This window comes from Pteropus vampyrus, unplaced genomic scaffold (genome assembly GCF_000151845.1).
Source record: "Pteropus vampyrus isolate Shadow unplaced genomic scaffold, Pvam_2.0 Scaffold95, whole genome shotgun sequence".
Lineage (NCBI taxonomy): Eukaryota > Metazoa > Chordata > Mammalia > Chiroptera > Pteropodidae > Pteropus > Pteropus vampyrus.
The window spans coordinates 1,559,560-1,574,064 of record NW_011888876.1 but is presented as its reverse complement, the minus strand read 5'-3'; the positions used below and the strand labels follow the sequence as shown (position 1 = coordinate 1,574,064).

At 57.6% G+C, this 14,505-nt stretch overlaps 2 protein-coding genes across 6 annotated transcripts in view; one reads left to right on the top strand and one right to left on the bottom strand.

Annotated features, from left to right (window-relative positions):
- The first annotated feature begins 1,125 nt into the window (after nucleotides 1-1,125).
- Nucleotides 1,126-4,588, top strand: CUNH9orf16 (chromosome unknown C9orf16 homolog). The gene is made up of 2 exons (XM_011364213.1): nucleotides 1,126-1,331; nucleotides 4,110-4,588. The coding sequence occupies exons 1-2, from the start codon at nucleotides 1,253-1,255 to the stop codon at nucleotides 4,280-4,282; spliced, it is 252 nt and encodes an 83-aa protein (XP_011362515.1). The 5' UTR covers nucleotides 1,126-1,252; the 3' UTR covers nucleotides 4,283-4,588.
- Nucleotides 4,589-5,537: 949 nt separating this feature from the next.
- Nucleotides 5,538-14,505, bottom strand: part of CIZ1 (CDKN1A interacting zinc finger protein 1) — a 14,663-nt gene continuing 5,695 nt past the window's right edge. For 2 of the 5 annotated variants that reach the window (XM_011364212.2, XM_011364209.2), the window contains exons 5-14: nucleotides 12,966-13,585; nucleotides 12,577-12,698; nucleotides 11,777-11,974; nucleotides 10,965-11,089; nucleotides 8,983-9,070; nucleotides 8,375-8,488; nucleotides 8,014-8,160; nucleotides 6,460-6,529; nucleotides 6,239-6,360; nucleotides 5,538-5,883 (exon numbers count right to left, since the gene is read on the bottom strand). In XM_011364212.2, the coding sequence (XP_011362514.1) occupies nucleotides 5,668-5,883; nucleotides 6,239-6,360; nucleotides 6,460-6,529; nucleotides 8,014-8,160; nucleotides 8,375-8,488; nucleotides 8,983-9,070; nucleotides 10,965-11,089; nucleotides 11,777-11,974; nucleotides 12,577-12,698; nucleotides 12,966-13,585 (1,822 nt within the window). In that variant the 3' untranslated portion in view covers nucleotides 5,538-5,667. Of the gene's footprint in view, nucleotides 5,884-6,238; nucleotides 6,361-6,459; nucleotides 6,530-7,600; nucleotides 7,720-8,013; nucleotides 8,161-8,374; nucleotides 8,489-8,982; nucleotides 9,071-10,964; nucleotides 11,090-11,776; nucleotides 11,975-12,576; nucleotides 12,699-12,965; nucleotides 13,586-14,092; nucleotides 14,202-14,382 lie in introns of those variants that run through there. The other 3 variants (XM_011364211.2, XM_011364210.2, XR_002781339.1) reach the window with 3 other exon arrangements.

Here is a 14,505-nt window from a genome sequence, read left to right as displayed (position 1 = left end):
GAGCCAAAGATCCATCCCTCTCTAGGAATGGCCCCGGCACTATCTGCCACCTGCTCCATGGGCATGGGCGCCTCCCAAGGGGACTGGGAGGGTGTGGCCAGCCCTGGTTGGGGAGAAGCAGAGGCTTGGCTTGAGGGGGATGGGAGGAATGGTGCCCACTCCTTCCCGTCAAGAGGTTCAGCTGACCTGGGGAAGGGTGTGGTCACTGAAATTTTGGGGGTACCGATTCAGCTGAGGCCTCGCCTCCACTCAAAAGAAGTCATTGCTGAGCTTAACAAGTCAGTGATGACTTTGATTACAGGTGTGGACTCAGCCGCACCTCCACCTTCCTCAGGTGAAATGGTCCAACAGCTTCTGGGACAGAGAGGATCCCTCCCCATTGTCATAGTCAAGAAACATTACTGGGCCCGACTGACCCCTATCCCAAGTCAGGCCTACGAATAACCAGTGTGAGATCAAGGACAGACTGCTGCAGCCATGGGGCCTCCTGGTGGCCATAGCTTACAGGATTCCAGTAAGTGAGCCCCTCTCCGGTGGGACATGGGCTTCATTCTCAGCTGATCCCGTGACGGGGATCGGACCCCTAGCAGCGATGGCGCCGCTGGGTCCAGCTCAGGAGCAACACCTGGTAGTTGGGTGGCTTTGGGCAGGCTTTCCTCTTCCAGATGATAGCGGCTGGGCCCGTCTTATCCCTCAGCCTTGCCTGACCGACAGCCACACGCAGCACTCTGCCACACAGACCTCGACTGTGAAAGGAAAAATTCCCGAAGCCATAAGGGATTTTTTAGAAACCACGTATCTCAGATTTCGACCATGCGGAGGCACTGGCTCGCCCACCCGCAGGTCCTCAGAGGCAGGATGGCGCGGAATGGGGGGCAGAATGGGGGTCCCCCAGCTGCCTCCGCCTCTCTATCCCGCTCCCTGGCCCTGGCTTAGGGGCTGAGTTTCTTAGCACCGAGGCCTCTCCGGAGCGCGGCTGCTGGGAGGGGGCCCGAGCGCCTCTGTGAGGCAGTGCGGGTGCGGGGCCTGACGGCGGGAGGGGACGCGGTTCTCTTTGTGGGCGGGGCGGGGCGGAGCTCAGGCCGCGGGGCTCCCGGCCGCCGCGGGGCGCGTCGGGGCGCGGGTTCCACCCTTCCGGCCCCGCGCTCTCTGCGCCGCCTTCGCCGCCGCCGCCTTCCGCCCGGCGCGCTCTGCTGGCGTGACGGTCGCCGCGTCTCATCTTCTCGCGGCCCTTGCGGCGCCCGAGCCCGCAATGTCGGGCCCCAACGGGGACCTGGGCATGCCGGTGGAGGCGGGCGCGGAAGGCGAGGACGACAGCTTCGGGGAAGCAGGTGACTCGGGGGGAACTGCCGAAGGGACCTTTGCTTTCTCAGGGGTACCCCTGGGAAAGGGAATCGGGTCCGGGATAGGGGCTTAGAAGGGACCGCAGAGCCCTTCCGCCGCGCCCCGTCCCTGGGTGAGTTGCAGCTACAGGCGCCGTCTCGGGGTTCAGGGCGAGCACCTGCGGGTGGGTCGCTGGAAACCGCACCATTCCAGAACTGTGGGCAACCGTCCCCGTTTTATAAATGGGGAAACAGGCGGCTTATGGGACACGCACCCTTTTGGCATTTGCTCCAGCCACTTCGTTCAGCCCCTGTGAGGATGGTGGCTCGTGAGGGGATCAGACGTGGCTGGTTTGGACTGGGCAGAAGGGGCTGTCTTGGGTGGGCGCGCCCGTCCTGCTGAGTCAGCGTTCCCTACCACCTTTTCCCGTGTGGCCCGAAGCCCTGGTGAATGTCACTTTCTTACAGAGCAGCCTATTTCGTGCACAGCACTGCGGGAGGTGGGAGGTGGGAGGTGGCGTGTGGAGAGTGAACCATCAATTCCCTTTCTTACCCTCTGGAGCCTCAGTTTCCCCATGTGCAAAATAATTAGTGCCTCCTGCATTGAGATGTGTCAGAATTAAATGAGAAAACAAATGGAAAATACTTAGTAGGTTTCAAGCATGCAAGTGTTCAGTAAGTGCTTATTATTATTCTCTTTAGTGTAATAAAGATTGGTTTATTCACTCAGAGTGCAGGGCTTAGTAAATGTGGGGTAAGTATAGTCTGCATTTTGTTTTGGTAACAGCTTTATTGAGCTACATTTACATATGGTACAGGTTATCCATTTAAATTGTACAATACAGTGGGTTTTAGAATATTCGCAGAGTTGCACATCCGTCACCCCAATAGTTTTATAACACTTTTGTCACCCAGGGTTTGCATTTAATAGAGGTAGAAGACCTCCCACAGGGCCAAGTGGTGGGCTGGCCACTTTGCCCTGGGCACTGCTGAACAGCGGCCAGGTGTGTGTAATCATGCTGGCAGCTGTGGTGGGAGCATCGGGAAGGGCCTCCCAGACACATTGAGTGGACGCTGGTAAAATCACAGGACTTAACGCAGTGGGGCGGAGGGAGGCAAAGGCTTAGAACTGGAAAGTGCCCTTGAGACAGGTAAAGCCTGGCCCCAGTGGTGTGGAGATAGATACCTGCCTCTCCAAATCCTTCTCCTGGCTGTGTCTCCCGACACAAAGTGAAACGTTGATAATGATGACCATCTATTAAGTACTTGCTGTGGCCAGACCCTCCCTGAGTTCTTGATATATTTGAATCCTCACGGCTACCCAGTTCTTTCCCTTTTCCTGACAGCTGCAGGAACTTGCTGGGGTGGGGCAGAGCTGAGCTGAAACCCAAGTGCCCCTGATCCCCACGTTGGCTCTGCCACCAAGTGGAGGACCCTGGGCAGGTCCCTTCCTTCCTGGGCCTCGATTTCCCCATCTGTGCCACAAGAGGGGTGGGCTGTAAGATCCAGCAGACCTTCCAGGACTCTGGCCTCTCTGAGGTGTGCCAGCTCTGGGTGATGGATGCTTTTCCTCCGGAATGCAGACATATTCTTACCCACATCCCAGACACCCTCCTCCCGCCCTGGCCTTTTCCAAACACTGTCAGCCACTTCCCCTTTGTCCTAAGCTGGCAGCGAAGTGTATCTGAGTCATGGACTGGCTCAGAACTGGGTCCCGCATTGGGCACAGGCCCAGACCTTGGGTCCTAAGGGACATTGTGTTGCTGAGAGAGGCAGGTCAGGAGCGGCTGTGGAGGAGGGAGTGATGGTTTCTGGTGGAGACCAGGGAAGGCTTCTCAAAAGAAGGGGCGTTTTGAGCTTGTCCTTAAATGCCTGTTGTGGTTGAAGCATCCTGGATGGTGGCAGGAACAGTTGAGCAAAGGCAGAAAGGCCGGGCAAAGTTAGAGGCCTCATTCATTCATTCATCCATTCATTCATTCATTCATTCAACAATTGCTTATTGTGTGGCAGTGAAGACCTCTGGGAAACAGCAGTGAACACAAGACCCTTCCACCTCTCACGGAACTCTGTAGTCTGGTAGGGAAGACTGACGAGCACACAAACAATCACAAGTCATTCTGGAGGCGAGGGCCATGGAAGTGTTAGGAGGGGTATCAGGAATAGAGGCCTAATCCAGTCTGGGCCATTGGGAGGGCTCCCTCTAGCGACATCCACGCTGAGACTTGAAGAATGAGTGGGACTTATCCAGGAAGAGAGGAGGGAAAGCAGGACACAGTGCATTCCAGGCAGAGGCAATAGCACGTTCAAGGGGCCTGAGGCAGATGTGAGAGAGGAAAGGAAAAGGCATGGGACATGGGGCTGGAGAGGGGAGTGGGGCCTTGGAGTCTTCTGGGTACTTTATCCTGAGGGCAGAAGCCATAGAAGAGCTGCCTGGGGACAGAGGCTTTGATTACCCAACTCGGGCATGTGGGCTCTGGCCTCTGGGCAGATAAAGGAAGTAGAAAGGAGATTGGCACCCGGCAGGACTTCCTAGGCTGGACACTGTCTGGCGGATCTACCCCTGACCATCCTAACCCTAGAAAAAAGGATGGTGTGCCAAGGTATTATTTATCCAAAGCCTTTCCTCTTTTGATATCCACCCATTTTCCAGATGGGGAGAGGCTCAGGGAAGAGTAGGGCCTTGCCAAAGACTTTCTGGAGGCAGGATGGGGGATAACGATTTGAGGGAGGGTATCCGTGAGCCCTGGAGAGACACAGGACCTTGGCTCTCTTTCCTCTTCCTTCTAGAATATGCTGCCATCAACTCCATGTTGGACCAGATCAACTCCTGTCTGGACCACCTGGAGGAGAAGAACGACCACCTCCATGCCCGCCTCCAGGAGCTGCTTGAGTCCAACCGGCAGACGCGCCTCGAGTTCCAGCAGCAGCTCGGGGAGGCCCCCAGCGATGCCAGCCCCTAGGCTCCAGGAGCCCCCAACCAGGCCCCAACCCTGCATTCCTGAGCCAGGCTCTGGCCTGGGCACACACTACCTGACTTACATATCTTCTCAAGGGCTGGCCTGCAGGTCCCCTGGTGGGTCTTCCTGCCTGGGCCACCTTCAGGTACTCCCCTCGGCGTGTCTGGGCCAGCCCCCACCACCGGGCCTCCCCTCCGGGGTCCAGGTGTGGACCTGCGACCCACCCACCTTGCCTGCCTGCCCAGTTCCTGGGCACTCTCCATCCTACCCAGGCCTTGAATGTCCACATTAAACGGGTCTCCAACAGCACTGCGCCTCTCTCCTGTGTCCTGAGATGAGGACCCCAGGGGCCGACACAGGTGACCAGAGCAGTCAAGGAGTTCCAGGCATTGCTCATGCATTGGCGGCCGTGGGCCCGTGGCGGGGCTGGGGTTCTTGGCCTTCTTGTGTGGACACAGAGGGTGCAGGTGAGGTCAGGGCTTCCTCCCCACCTGGTACGCTCCTGGCCAGCAGCTGCTTCCCCAGCCAGGCTGAGAGAGCACTGGACATGCTATGTGACCGTGTGTGATGCTCTTAGCTTCCCTGGGTCCTGGGGCCTTTCACTAAGACACCAACACCAAGACATGCTGCTGTTCAACCTTGGGCACTGCCCTCTCTTGGCCTCAGCCGGCCAATGACAGGCTTGATCTACTTGTCTGTCTATAAGGGTCTTTCCAAATGGGGAAATAGCAGAACTAAAGCTCCAACCCAGCCTGGGCCCCACACACTGATGATTCATCATGGACGGGGTCACCTGATGAGAAGGGCGGGGTCCTCGCTAGTGAACCATGAACTCCGATCCAGAGGAGCAGCAAGGGCCCCCGTTCCTGCACTTCTCCTTCCACAGGGTCCAGCTGGAGAGGGAGGCCAGCACCGGGGTCCAGCGCTCAGGCCCAGGGTCAAATCCCGGCCACTCACCAGATGTATGACCTTCAGCAAGTTACTTGACTTTTCTAGGCCTCTGTTTCATCATCTAATTTGGGGGGAACCAGGTTAAATGAGATCTTACTTGAAGGTACTTTCCCAGCCCTGATGCATCATTAAGAGGTAAACAGGCTGGAGAGGTGAAGTGCCGTGTGATCCCAGGTTCCCTGGCTAGCGAACCTGTCTTTGGCCTTCCAATTCTGCCCCCACACTGTGCCTACAGAGGCTGGGCGCTGCTAAGAGCTGGCTGGGATGTACCCCTTCCCCCGTCCACCCAGGCAGAAGTGCTGGTGAGGACTGTACAGCCAAACTACTTTCTTTTATTGGATTCTGAGTAAAAACACTATGTCACAGTTTCCATGCGGACTCCTACAAAGCAGAGCAGATCTGGACCCAGACGCCACTGGTGTAGGAAGCTCCTTCTATCAGGTTTTGAGGCGGGTTGAGCGCCGGGGTGGTGGGGGCTGAGGGGGTTGAGGCGTCACCTTGCGGGGGGGTTTCGCTCTGTCCTGGACGCTGGGATAGATGTGTGGGCGGCCGTTGGAGGTGAACAGAGCAGTCAAGGCGTTCCGGGCAGTGATGGCACTCTGGCGGCTCACAGGCCTGGTGGTGGGGCTGGGGTTCTTGGCCTTCTTGTATTTCTAGACATAGAGGGTACGGGTGAGGTGGGACTCCCTCCCTACCTGGTGTGCTCCTGGCCAGCAGGTGCTTCCCCAACCCAGCTGAGACAGCAGTGGACATACTGTGCAACCCCGTGTGATGTGCTCACACTCCCTGGGCCAGGGCTCTAGGGCTAGCGGCCTGGCCTTTAGCAGCCTCCCAGAACAACAGCGGAAAGAGCCCGGCACCACGCTGGCTCTGGCTCCCTTTGTGGGAAGGGCCTCCCTGTTGGGTGGGCCTCGGGGCCAAGGTCAAGCACAGGACGGATGTGGCCACTGGCCATCATCTCCATCAGTTCGGATGGAGTCTGAGTCCCGGGCAGGAGGCCCGGCTCACCTGCAGGTTCTCGAAGTGGGCCAAGGACTTGCAGTGGGCGAGCTGCGCCCCTGAGTTGCTATGGTAGAACTTGTGGCAGATGCGGCACACGTAGCCCATCACGGGCACCAGGAAGTCCATACCTGAGGGAAAAAGAAGATGACAAGGAGACAGGTTACCTGGCCAGGATGCCATGGTTGGGATGGGTCACTTGGAGGCTGGGGTCAGGGCTGGGGTCTTACCGTATGCAGTGTTGGGGCTGTAGGTCTCTGAGCCTTTCCATTCCTCTACGGATGTATCTCTGGACCTCACCTGGAACATGCAAGTGTGGGCCTCAAATCTGGTTTCCCCCAGACCCCACCCCCTGAATGCAGGTGAGGGGACCCCTGGGACCCACCCATGCTTTTCAACATACCGTCCCCTTGATGTCGAGGAGGTTGTGGGTGGCATTCTCTGAACCTCTGCACAGCTGATCCTGCCTCCCAGAGTACCCTTCCCAATCTATGCTTTCCGTCCCCTCCTCCAGGAAGCCTTCCTGCTCCCAGTGGCCATAATACATCCCAGGTGTGCCCAACACATCACACGTCACCTCACTGAATGTTCACAACAATCTTCTGTGGTTCACCCATTTTACGTAATAGGAAACCGAGGCCCACTCACGTGCCTGGGGTTACACAGCTGGCTTGGGGAGGTGCAGGGTGGTGAACCCTTGTGGGTCCCAAGTCCTGGTTACATTCTTAACTGCGAGCCCCCTGCCAGGTCCCTAAGTTTCTAGCTGATGCTGCAGTGACCTCAGTCCTGGGGGGTTGTGAGTTTCAAGTGATCTAGGACCCTTCATCACACCTGCTAGACATATGCTCCTTCCAGACAAGGCTATCTGACTCCAGCCACGTCAGCCCCGCCATGCCTAGCAGTGCCTTGCACTGTGTCCCAGGCAAACATGACTTCAAAGAGTGAACCTACTTCCGTTTGCCACTCTGGGCTGCAACCCTTCCTCATAGCCTGAGTTGGGGCTACTACTTCTGAGCAGAGAAAACTGAGGCTGAGAGAGGCCAAGAGGCTTGCCCAGGACACCACTGCTGACCACTGAGTAGCACAGCTGGCTTCAGCCCGAAGCTGCTCAGGGCTGAGGGCCACCCTCACAACCCTCCATCCATAGCCCCTCTGTGCTCCGTCACCACCCTAGACTGTAACGGGAGCTCTGTGAGAGCAGGGGCCAGGCCTTGGTCCCCACGAATCCCTGGTGTCCAGCACCAGGGCCTGGCCCAGAAAAGGTGCCCTGGAAACTTTGGTTAAACGGAAAAGAATCCAGGACCCTCCAGCTCCCCACTCATGGACGACAGAGGAGCGAGGGCGTTCCCAGCACAGGCTCTGGAGTCGCACTTCCTGGCATCCAGGTTGGTGAGATTCTGCAGGAAAGTGCTGGGTGCAAGTCTGGCACGTAGTAGGTGCTCAAAAAAATGTCAACTGCTCGCCGTCGTCATCATCTTCACTGACGCTTCCTATACACAACGCAGAGTCCCCCCCATGCCTTTTATTGACGCTGTTCCCTCAGCCCAGGATGCCTTTTCCCTTCCTCAACACAGGTCAGAATTTCAGCCAGCTTTGGGGGCCCCTGCATATTTCACCTGCTACCCTATCTAGAATATAGCTCCTATTAGTACTAAATTGTGGCAGGGATGAGTGTCTAGAAAGGCCAGCACAGTGCCTCTTGGCCCCTAGGAAGTGGGACAAAGTCCCCCTGGGCTGACTCTAGCCTCCAGCCTGCCTCCCGAACCCCCTCCTTCCCCAAGCACCTGCTTGCAGAATTCCTCGTCAACGTCGATTTCTTCTTCATCCTCCTCCTCTTCTTCCTCCTCATCACCCTCGAAGCAGCCCACGGCGTCCACTGTGATGAAGTGGTCCTCGTCTTGGCCCGCTATCTCCTTCTCGAGAGTCTTCAGCTGCCCGGGGGAGGGGGCCAGGGCTCAGGTCAGCTCAGGTCAGCTCAGGGCGGCCAAGGTGCCATGCCCCACAGAGCCCACACCCCTGGGAATCCCAATCCCACGGGACCTGCTATGAGTTTTGACTGGGATAAATCTCAATTTGCTCTGTGGCTCTGGCTAAGGCTCTGTACCTCTCTGGGCCCCCATGTCCCCCAGAAGGAACTGAGGTTACCTCCTTGGCTTTGTCTTTGTGCCCCTGGGACTTCACGTGCTCCACAAATTTGCGAGGAGTCTTGAAGTAGCGGTTGCAAACGGTGCAGAAAGGTCGCAGGGACTGTTTGGCGATCTAGGGAAAGGAGGGCAGACCAAGCGGGTGGCGGGCAGTGTCTCCATGTGCAGCCGGGCAGTGCCCGGTGAGACTTCACCTCCCACCTGCAGGCCACCACATCTGTAATCAGCTGGCTGTACTCTGCCCCTGTACCAGAGCATGGGCAACAGGTACCCTCCCTCTGCCGCTGGCTCTGAGATGGGACGGCAGATGGCAAGAGAGAGAGACAGGACAGAGAGAAAACAGGGAGAGAGGGTACCGCCAAAGGAGCCCCATGAGCCCCACGGCTGAACGGCAAGGTGAGATGGTGCCTGCCATGCTGGACAGACGGGGAAACTGAAGCCCAGAGAAGAAACACGACGGACTCATCGAAAAGCCACACTCACGAGTGTTGGCCCTGCAGAGACACAGGCTGGCCCTGACTTTCACTCCCAACCTGGGTGACCTCCTTCCCAGCCCTTGGCTTGGAGACAGCACATGGAGGCGCCTTCACAGCGCACAGGCCCTCATACCTTGTGGTCCTGTGTCCTGCGGTGCTGGATCAGGTCTCCCATGTAGTAGACCTGGCAGGTGTGGCACCAGCGCTTCAGAGGAGGCTCTCTGAATGAGGACAAAACAAGCAGAGTGTGATATTATGTTCTTACTGGACAGACAGCAGCTCTCCCAGATGCTCCATAAATGCAGTGCCTTTCCAACAGGATATTTTTCGGAAACTTAAAATGGTTCTGAGATTCATCTGGACCAATACTTAAACAAGAACCACCAAGGAAAACCGAGGGGCGGGGAATGAGATTTAGAAGCATTCGGGATACCGGGGGCCACCAGGACAGTGACGCAACTGAAGTTATCTGGCCTTGAAAACTTCTCTTTCTCCTGCGGTTTAAATGCCCTGTCATTCCCAGAGCTATTCCCTTCCTCCATTCCTGGACCTGTCCCCATCCCAGTAAGCCAGGACTCCCGCTGAGACCCCAAAGTGCCCTTGCCGCACACTGTCCGTGATGAATTGGCAGGACCTGATCCTGTCTCCACTCACACTGGACCGTGGTGGGCTCTGACAGGCTGGCATTCCATCCCAGAATCCCCAGGGCCTGGCACAGGACTGCCACTGTCTGCGTGGCCTCGGGGCCAAGTCAGCATTCGAGGGAGATGTCATCGGCCAGTTTGATGAATCCCCCCACCTGTTCAGTGTTCTTGTGTCACGAGATTTATTTGGACTTGATCAAGCTCATTCTGCAAATGCAATTATGAATCCTGTTCTAACCTGACACTGGATCACAGACATAAATTCCCGCCATTATCCTGTTTATTAATTGCTCTACCACATGGGCTAAACTTAATGATCCAACTAATCTCCAAGTTTGGGATATTTTAGACGATTCCTAATTACGTTTTTTCACGATTACATTACTCTGCTAGGAACATCTTTGTGAGCCAGTCACCTTTCTCCTGTGTGATTGTTTCACCCGTCTGACTCCTAGGTCAGGGGGCAGGGGGAGGTTTAAGGCTCGAGAACATACTGCAAAACCACGCAGGGAAACTGTTCTCAGATTGAGGACTGCTAACAGAGACACAGCCGCCTTTGGAGACAGTGCTGCTCCCTGTCACTCGGAGCTCCTGTCCCCTCACCCCACTTGTGACTTCAAGTTATGACTCTCTGTAAACGCCCACGGAAGAGTCCCTGACGACTGCCTCAGGGCCCGTCCAGCCTGAGAAAGGGTTTCATTTGGCCTCCTTGGGGTTTGTTTTAATTCTGAACTAGCTATTAACCTTTTGAAATTGGGAGATTTCACATACAAATCTGCGTTTCTGGTCTCTCCTGAAAAACTAAGGGACGGGACCGGGAGCTGAGGGGCAGCTGTGACACAGAGCCCACCATGTCCCCCAGGATGGCCCGATCCAACACCGACCTGCTTCTCTCACTGATGACGCCTCCCAGCCCCAGCAGGCCTCTGTGACTGCCCACAGGGTTGTGAAAGGGCCTCCAGCTTCCACCTGCCCCCGCCCCGCACCTCCCCCACCCCACCGCCGCCGGAGAGTTGATCCCAGACTCCGGGAAGGCCAATGGGGTGTCTGATCGACCAAGCACACATGACAATGAAAGGGGGAGAGGCAGAGTAGCTCTAACCTCGGGCTACAAAATGACCTGACCCTCACCATCGTGCCCCTATGGTGGGGTCAGCACACATGCCAGGGGGGCAGGGGAGCAGCCCCAGTGCCACAACCCACTTCCTTCCCACGTGGATGGCCACACTGTTCCTGCCTGGATGGAACCTTCAGGAACTGGTTCACTGCATCCCTCCCCAGGACATTTTACAGATGAGGAAAACTGAGGTCCAAGGCCACAAAGGTAATGGCATGAAGAGGCCTCTGGGGGAGGGTGATGCTTAACACAAAGGCAGACCTTGCAGATGGCAGACTCGGGGCCCCTCTCAGCCCCACCTGGCCCGTGAGACTGCCCACCCCCAGGACAGAGCCTCCGCGATCCCCCACTCACTCGTCCTCTCTCTCCAGGACATCCCGGGGCACAGGCAACAGGGACAGGAGGCAGGCTTGGCTCATGTGCTGGATCTCCCCGAGTCGCTGCTGGTGCTGGGCCCCCGACATGTGGTCCTGGAACTCCTGCATAGGTGGGAGCGAGGGATGGGCGTGAGGGGTGAGCCCCGGAACAGCAGTCAGGCCTGGGGCCCGGGGAGGAGGCCTCCGACCTCGGCTTCATGGCCGCCCTGCTACCGCTGATAATGCTGTGTGGCCCAGAGCACGGAAACAGAGGACACAGTGAGCACATGGCAGCCAGAGCTCCTGCTCCTCCTGGAGACCCTGAGTGCCTCAAGGACAAGGAGCAGTCTCATTAATGTCCAGGTCCCCCTTCTGCTCAGGTGAGGCAAAGTGGGACAGAGGTAACAACAGCACCAGAAGGAATAATACAAGCATGATGCTGTTATGAACGCTAGGCTCACGCTGGGCTGGGCCGGGGGCTCAGGACTTCCGCGTCAAGTCGCTGAATCCTCAGAACCCCCCGACGAGCTGGGTTCTAAATGTTTCTTCATCTGATGCGTGAGACGACCACGGCACAAAGGGTAGAATTCACCTTCGGAGGTCTACACAGCTGGCCAGGGCTGATTCAAACCAGTTCTGCCTGACTCTAAACCCCTCCCTTCATGGCTGGTGAGAAAATGTTTTCTGAGCAAATGCACAGCTGCCAAGGGTGGGGCTCACGAGGCCCCCCTCCCGCCGTGGACAGGGCAGGCCGGGGATCCCGCACAGACCCTCCACTCCACCCCCCGCCCAGGGCCCGGCTGGCGGTACCTGCTGGCTGTTGCAGCTGGCCTTGCAGATGTAGCAGAAGAACTGAAGGGTCTGCTTAGAGGGCGTGCTGGTGGCAGCAGGGGTGGCAGAGGTAGAGTCACCAGAACGGGGCCCGGGTGTGAGGGGTACAGTGCTGAAGGCCCGGCTGTCGCTGCTCTGCAGGATGGTGACCTTCAGGGAGCCCCCGGCACCCCACACCTGCACCGGGAGCAGGAGCAGAGCAGCTGGGCATCGATGGTGGGCCAGCCCCGGTGCTGAACATCGCATCGGGCCCTCCTACGGCCCACTTTCCAGGCTCCGAGCTGCTAGGTGACTGCCCCAGGCCCACACAGCGAGGAAGCAGTACCGTCAGGACTGAAAGCCAGGCCTCCCTACCTCAAGTCTACCCAACCCACTCCTCACATGACAGATGGAAACACGAGAAAGAAATGAGTTTGGCCACAATTCACCGTGAGGCGGAGCTGGGACCCAAACCCCCAGCACGGGCTGTCACTCTGCTCTCTGCACTAGAAAAATGATACCCATGTGAGGGGACTAGGGGCCCTTGTTATGGGATGAGCGGGCTGAAGGGACTCTTGTCACCAAAACTACCTCCGGATCTTCAGGGCAAAGGCATGGGAAGACAACGCAACAGCATGAGAGTTGGATGAACCACTGTCAAACCCAGGCAGAGGGGCTGTGGTCCATTTCCCGGGGGGGAGGGGGACACGAGGGGCCCCCGAGGTGGGCTGGGGCAGGAAAGGCCCTGCCACTGCTGGGCACTGTGGTCCTCACGCTGCCCCACTAGCGTCGCTACCCACCCTGAGCATCTCTCCGGCTCTTTTTTCACATTCTCCCACATCCAGGCCACCGGTCAGCTCCTCCTGGGTCTCCTCCACACTGGCCTGGGCGCCCACTGGCTCCGTCAAGGCCTCCTCCAGGCCTGAAATGATAGATGTGCTCTGTTTCCCAGGGTCCATCTCTCACCTGGCTCAGAGAGACCTGGGCCCAAGGGCCACCTTCTCTGCCCACAGCCAAGGCCTTGAAGCCTCTGGTGTAAACGGCCCCAAATCCTGGTTCTAGATCCAACCCTCGATCCCAGGCAGCGCCCAGTCAGGGCTGGACAGTGCCATGGGAGGAAAGAAGGGTCTGGGCAGGGAGGAAAGAGCTGTCTCGTCATTGGACCAGCTGGGAGCCAGCAATCACTTACCTGCTCCAGCTTCTACCGTATTAGGCGGCATCTCTGGCACAGTGGAATGAACCGGAACCAGTGCTGGATCTGATGCTGGCACCTGTGGCTGGGTCTGAGGCCGTTCCTGGGTCCGGTCGGGTGGATGCACTGGCGACTGTAAGGGAGGTTGCTCCGGTGGATGCTCCACGGGCTGGACCTTGGGCTGTGCTTCTGCCTGGACCTGTGGATATGTCTGCGTCTGTGCCTGCTTCTGCAGCTGTGGCTGTACCTGCCTTGGGGGCTGTGAATGTGCCTGTGGCTGCACTTGTGGCTGCACCTGCTTCAGTGGCTCCGCCTCCTCTTTCTGGAGCTGCAGCTGCTGTGGCACTAAGTGCTCTGGAATGGTCTGTGTCTGTGCCTGCTTCTGCATCTTTGGTTGCACCTGGGTGTCCACTGGTGGCATCTGTGGCTGAGTCTGTGTCTGCACCGGCGCCTGGATCTGCAGAACCCGTGGCTGGAATCGTGGCAGCACTCGGGCTTCTGGTGGCTCAGGCAGCAGCTCAGGTGTCTGTGTCTGCTTCGGTGCTGTTATCCGGGCCTGTGACTGGACCTTCGCCTGTAGCTGCCCTGGGGGCCCCTTCTCTGTGGGTTCCTCTGAGCTAGGCAGGATCAAAAGAAGATCAAATTCATGTCTTCCAATTGGCCCCAGGGGCTCCCTAAAAAGGCCAAGACTCAAGCTCCAATCACTGCTCTACCACACGTAAGCTGCGTATTAAGGCGAGGCCTTCGACTCTCAGGGCCCCAGTGTCACCTAAATAAATCGGCAAGGTCACTCGCTCCCACCTCCTACAACTTGCTAATATGTATCCAAGGCCCTGTAAAGCTGCCCACCCTCTGGCCACTCCGAGGTCCCAGGTGCATATCTTCACCCCTCCAGCTGGGCCACCTCGTCTGCTTCCAGGTGGTTCAGTCACAGTAAAGGCACTGGAGTCTGTCTGCCCAGGTGAGGCGCAGAATTAGGTCTGGCCCTCCTCCAAGCCAGAAGCCAAAGCCCCTTCCTTGCTCCTCTCCCCCTAAAGGCTCCGGCCCCCACGTACACCCACTTGCCTTTGCAGGAATGGGAGTACAGGCTTCCTGGACCCCGGCAGGTTTTCAGCATCAGTTACCTCTTAGACCTTTTAGCTGGTGGCTCAGATGCCTCACAAGACTCTGGCTCAGGTGCTGGAGCATGATTCTCCTTAGCGATGCCATCTGGGCAGGGAGGGGAATCTCGATCTAGAATGAAGAGCGGATGAGTGACTGCCAGTGGCAGGTGAAGCACGAACAAGCTCTGGGGGATGGGACCTGGGCTCACCCCCCACCAAGATCCCTGCCTCCCAGATCTACTGCCATTACCAACCCTACGCCCACCTGCCCCAACCTGTGTCCCCTCTGAAGGGCCAGCGACTTCTCTCACCTGGTGTGTCTGTTCGGGGCTCTGTGGCTTCCTCAGACCCCTCTGGGGGGTCTGCCCCGTCTTCCACAGGCGTCGTCTGGGAAGAAGAATCCTGCTTCCTTTCAGAAACCATATCTGACATCC

Coding starts and splice junctions, on each gene's coding strand:
- CUNH9orf16 (XM_011364213.1), top strand. CDS start 1,253: ATGTCGGGCCCCAACGGGGACCTGGGCATGCCGGTGGAGGCGGGCGCG. Junction 1,332..4,109: donor CGACAGCTTCGGGGAAGCAG/GTGACTCGGGGG, acceptor TCTTCCTTCTAG/AATATGCTGCCATCAACTCC.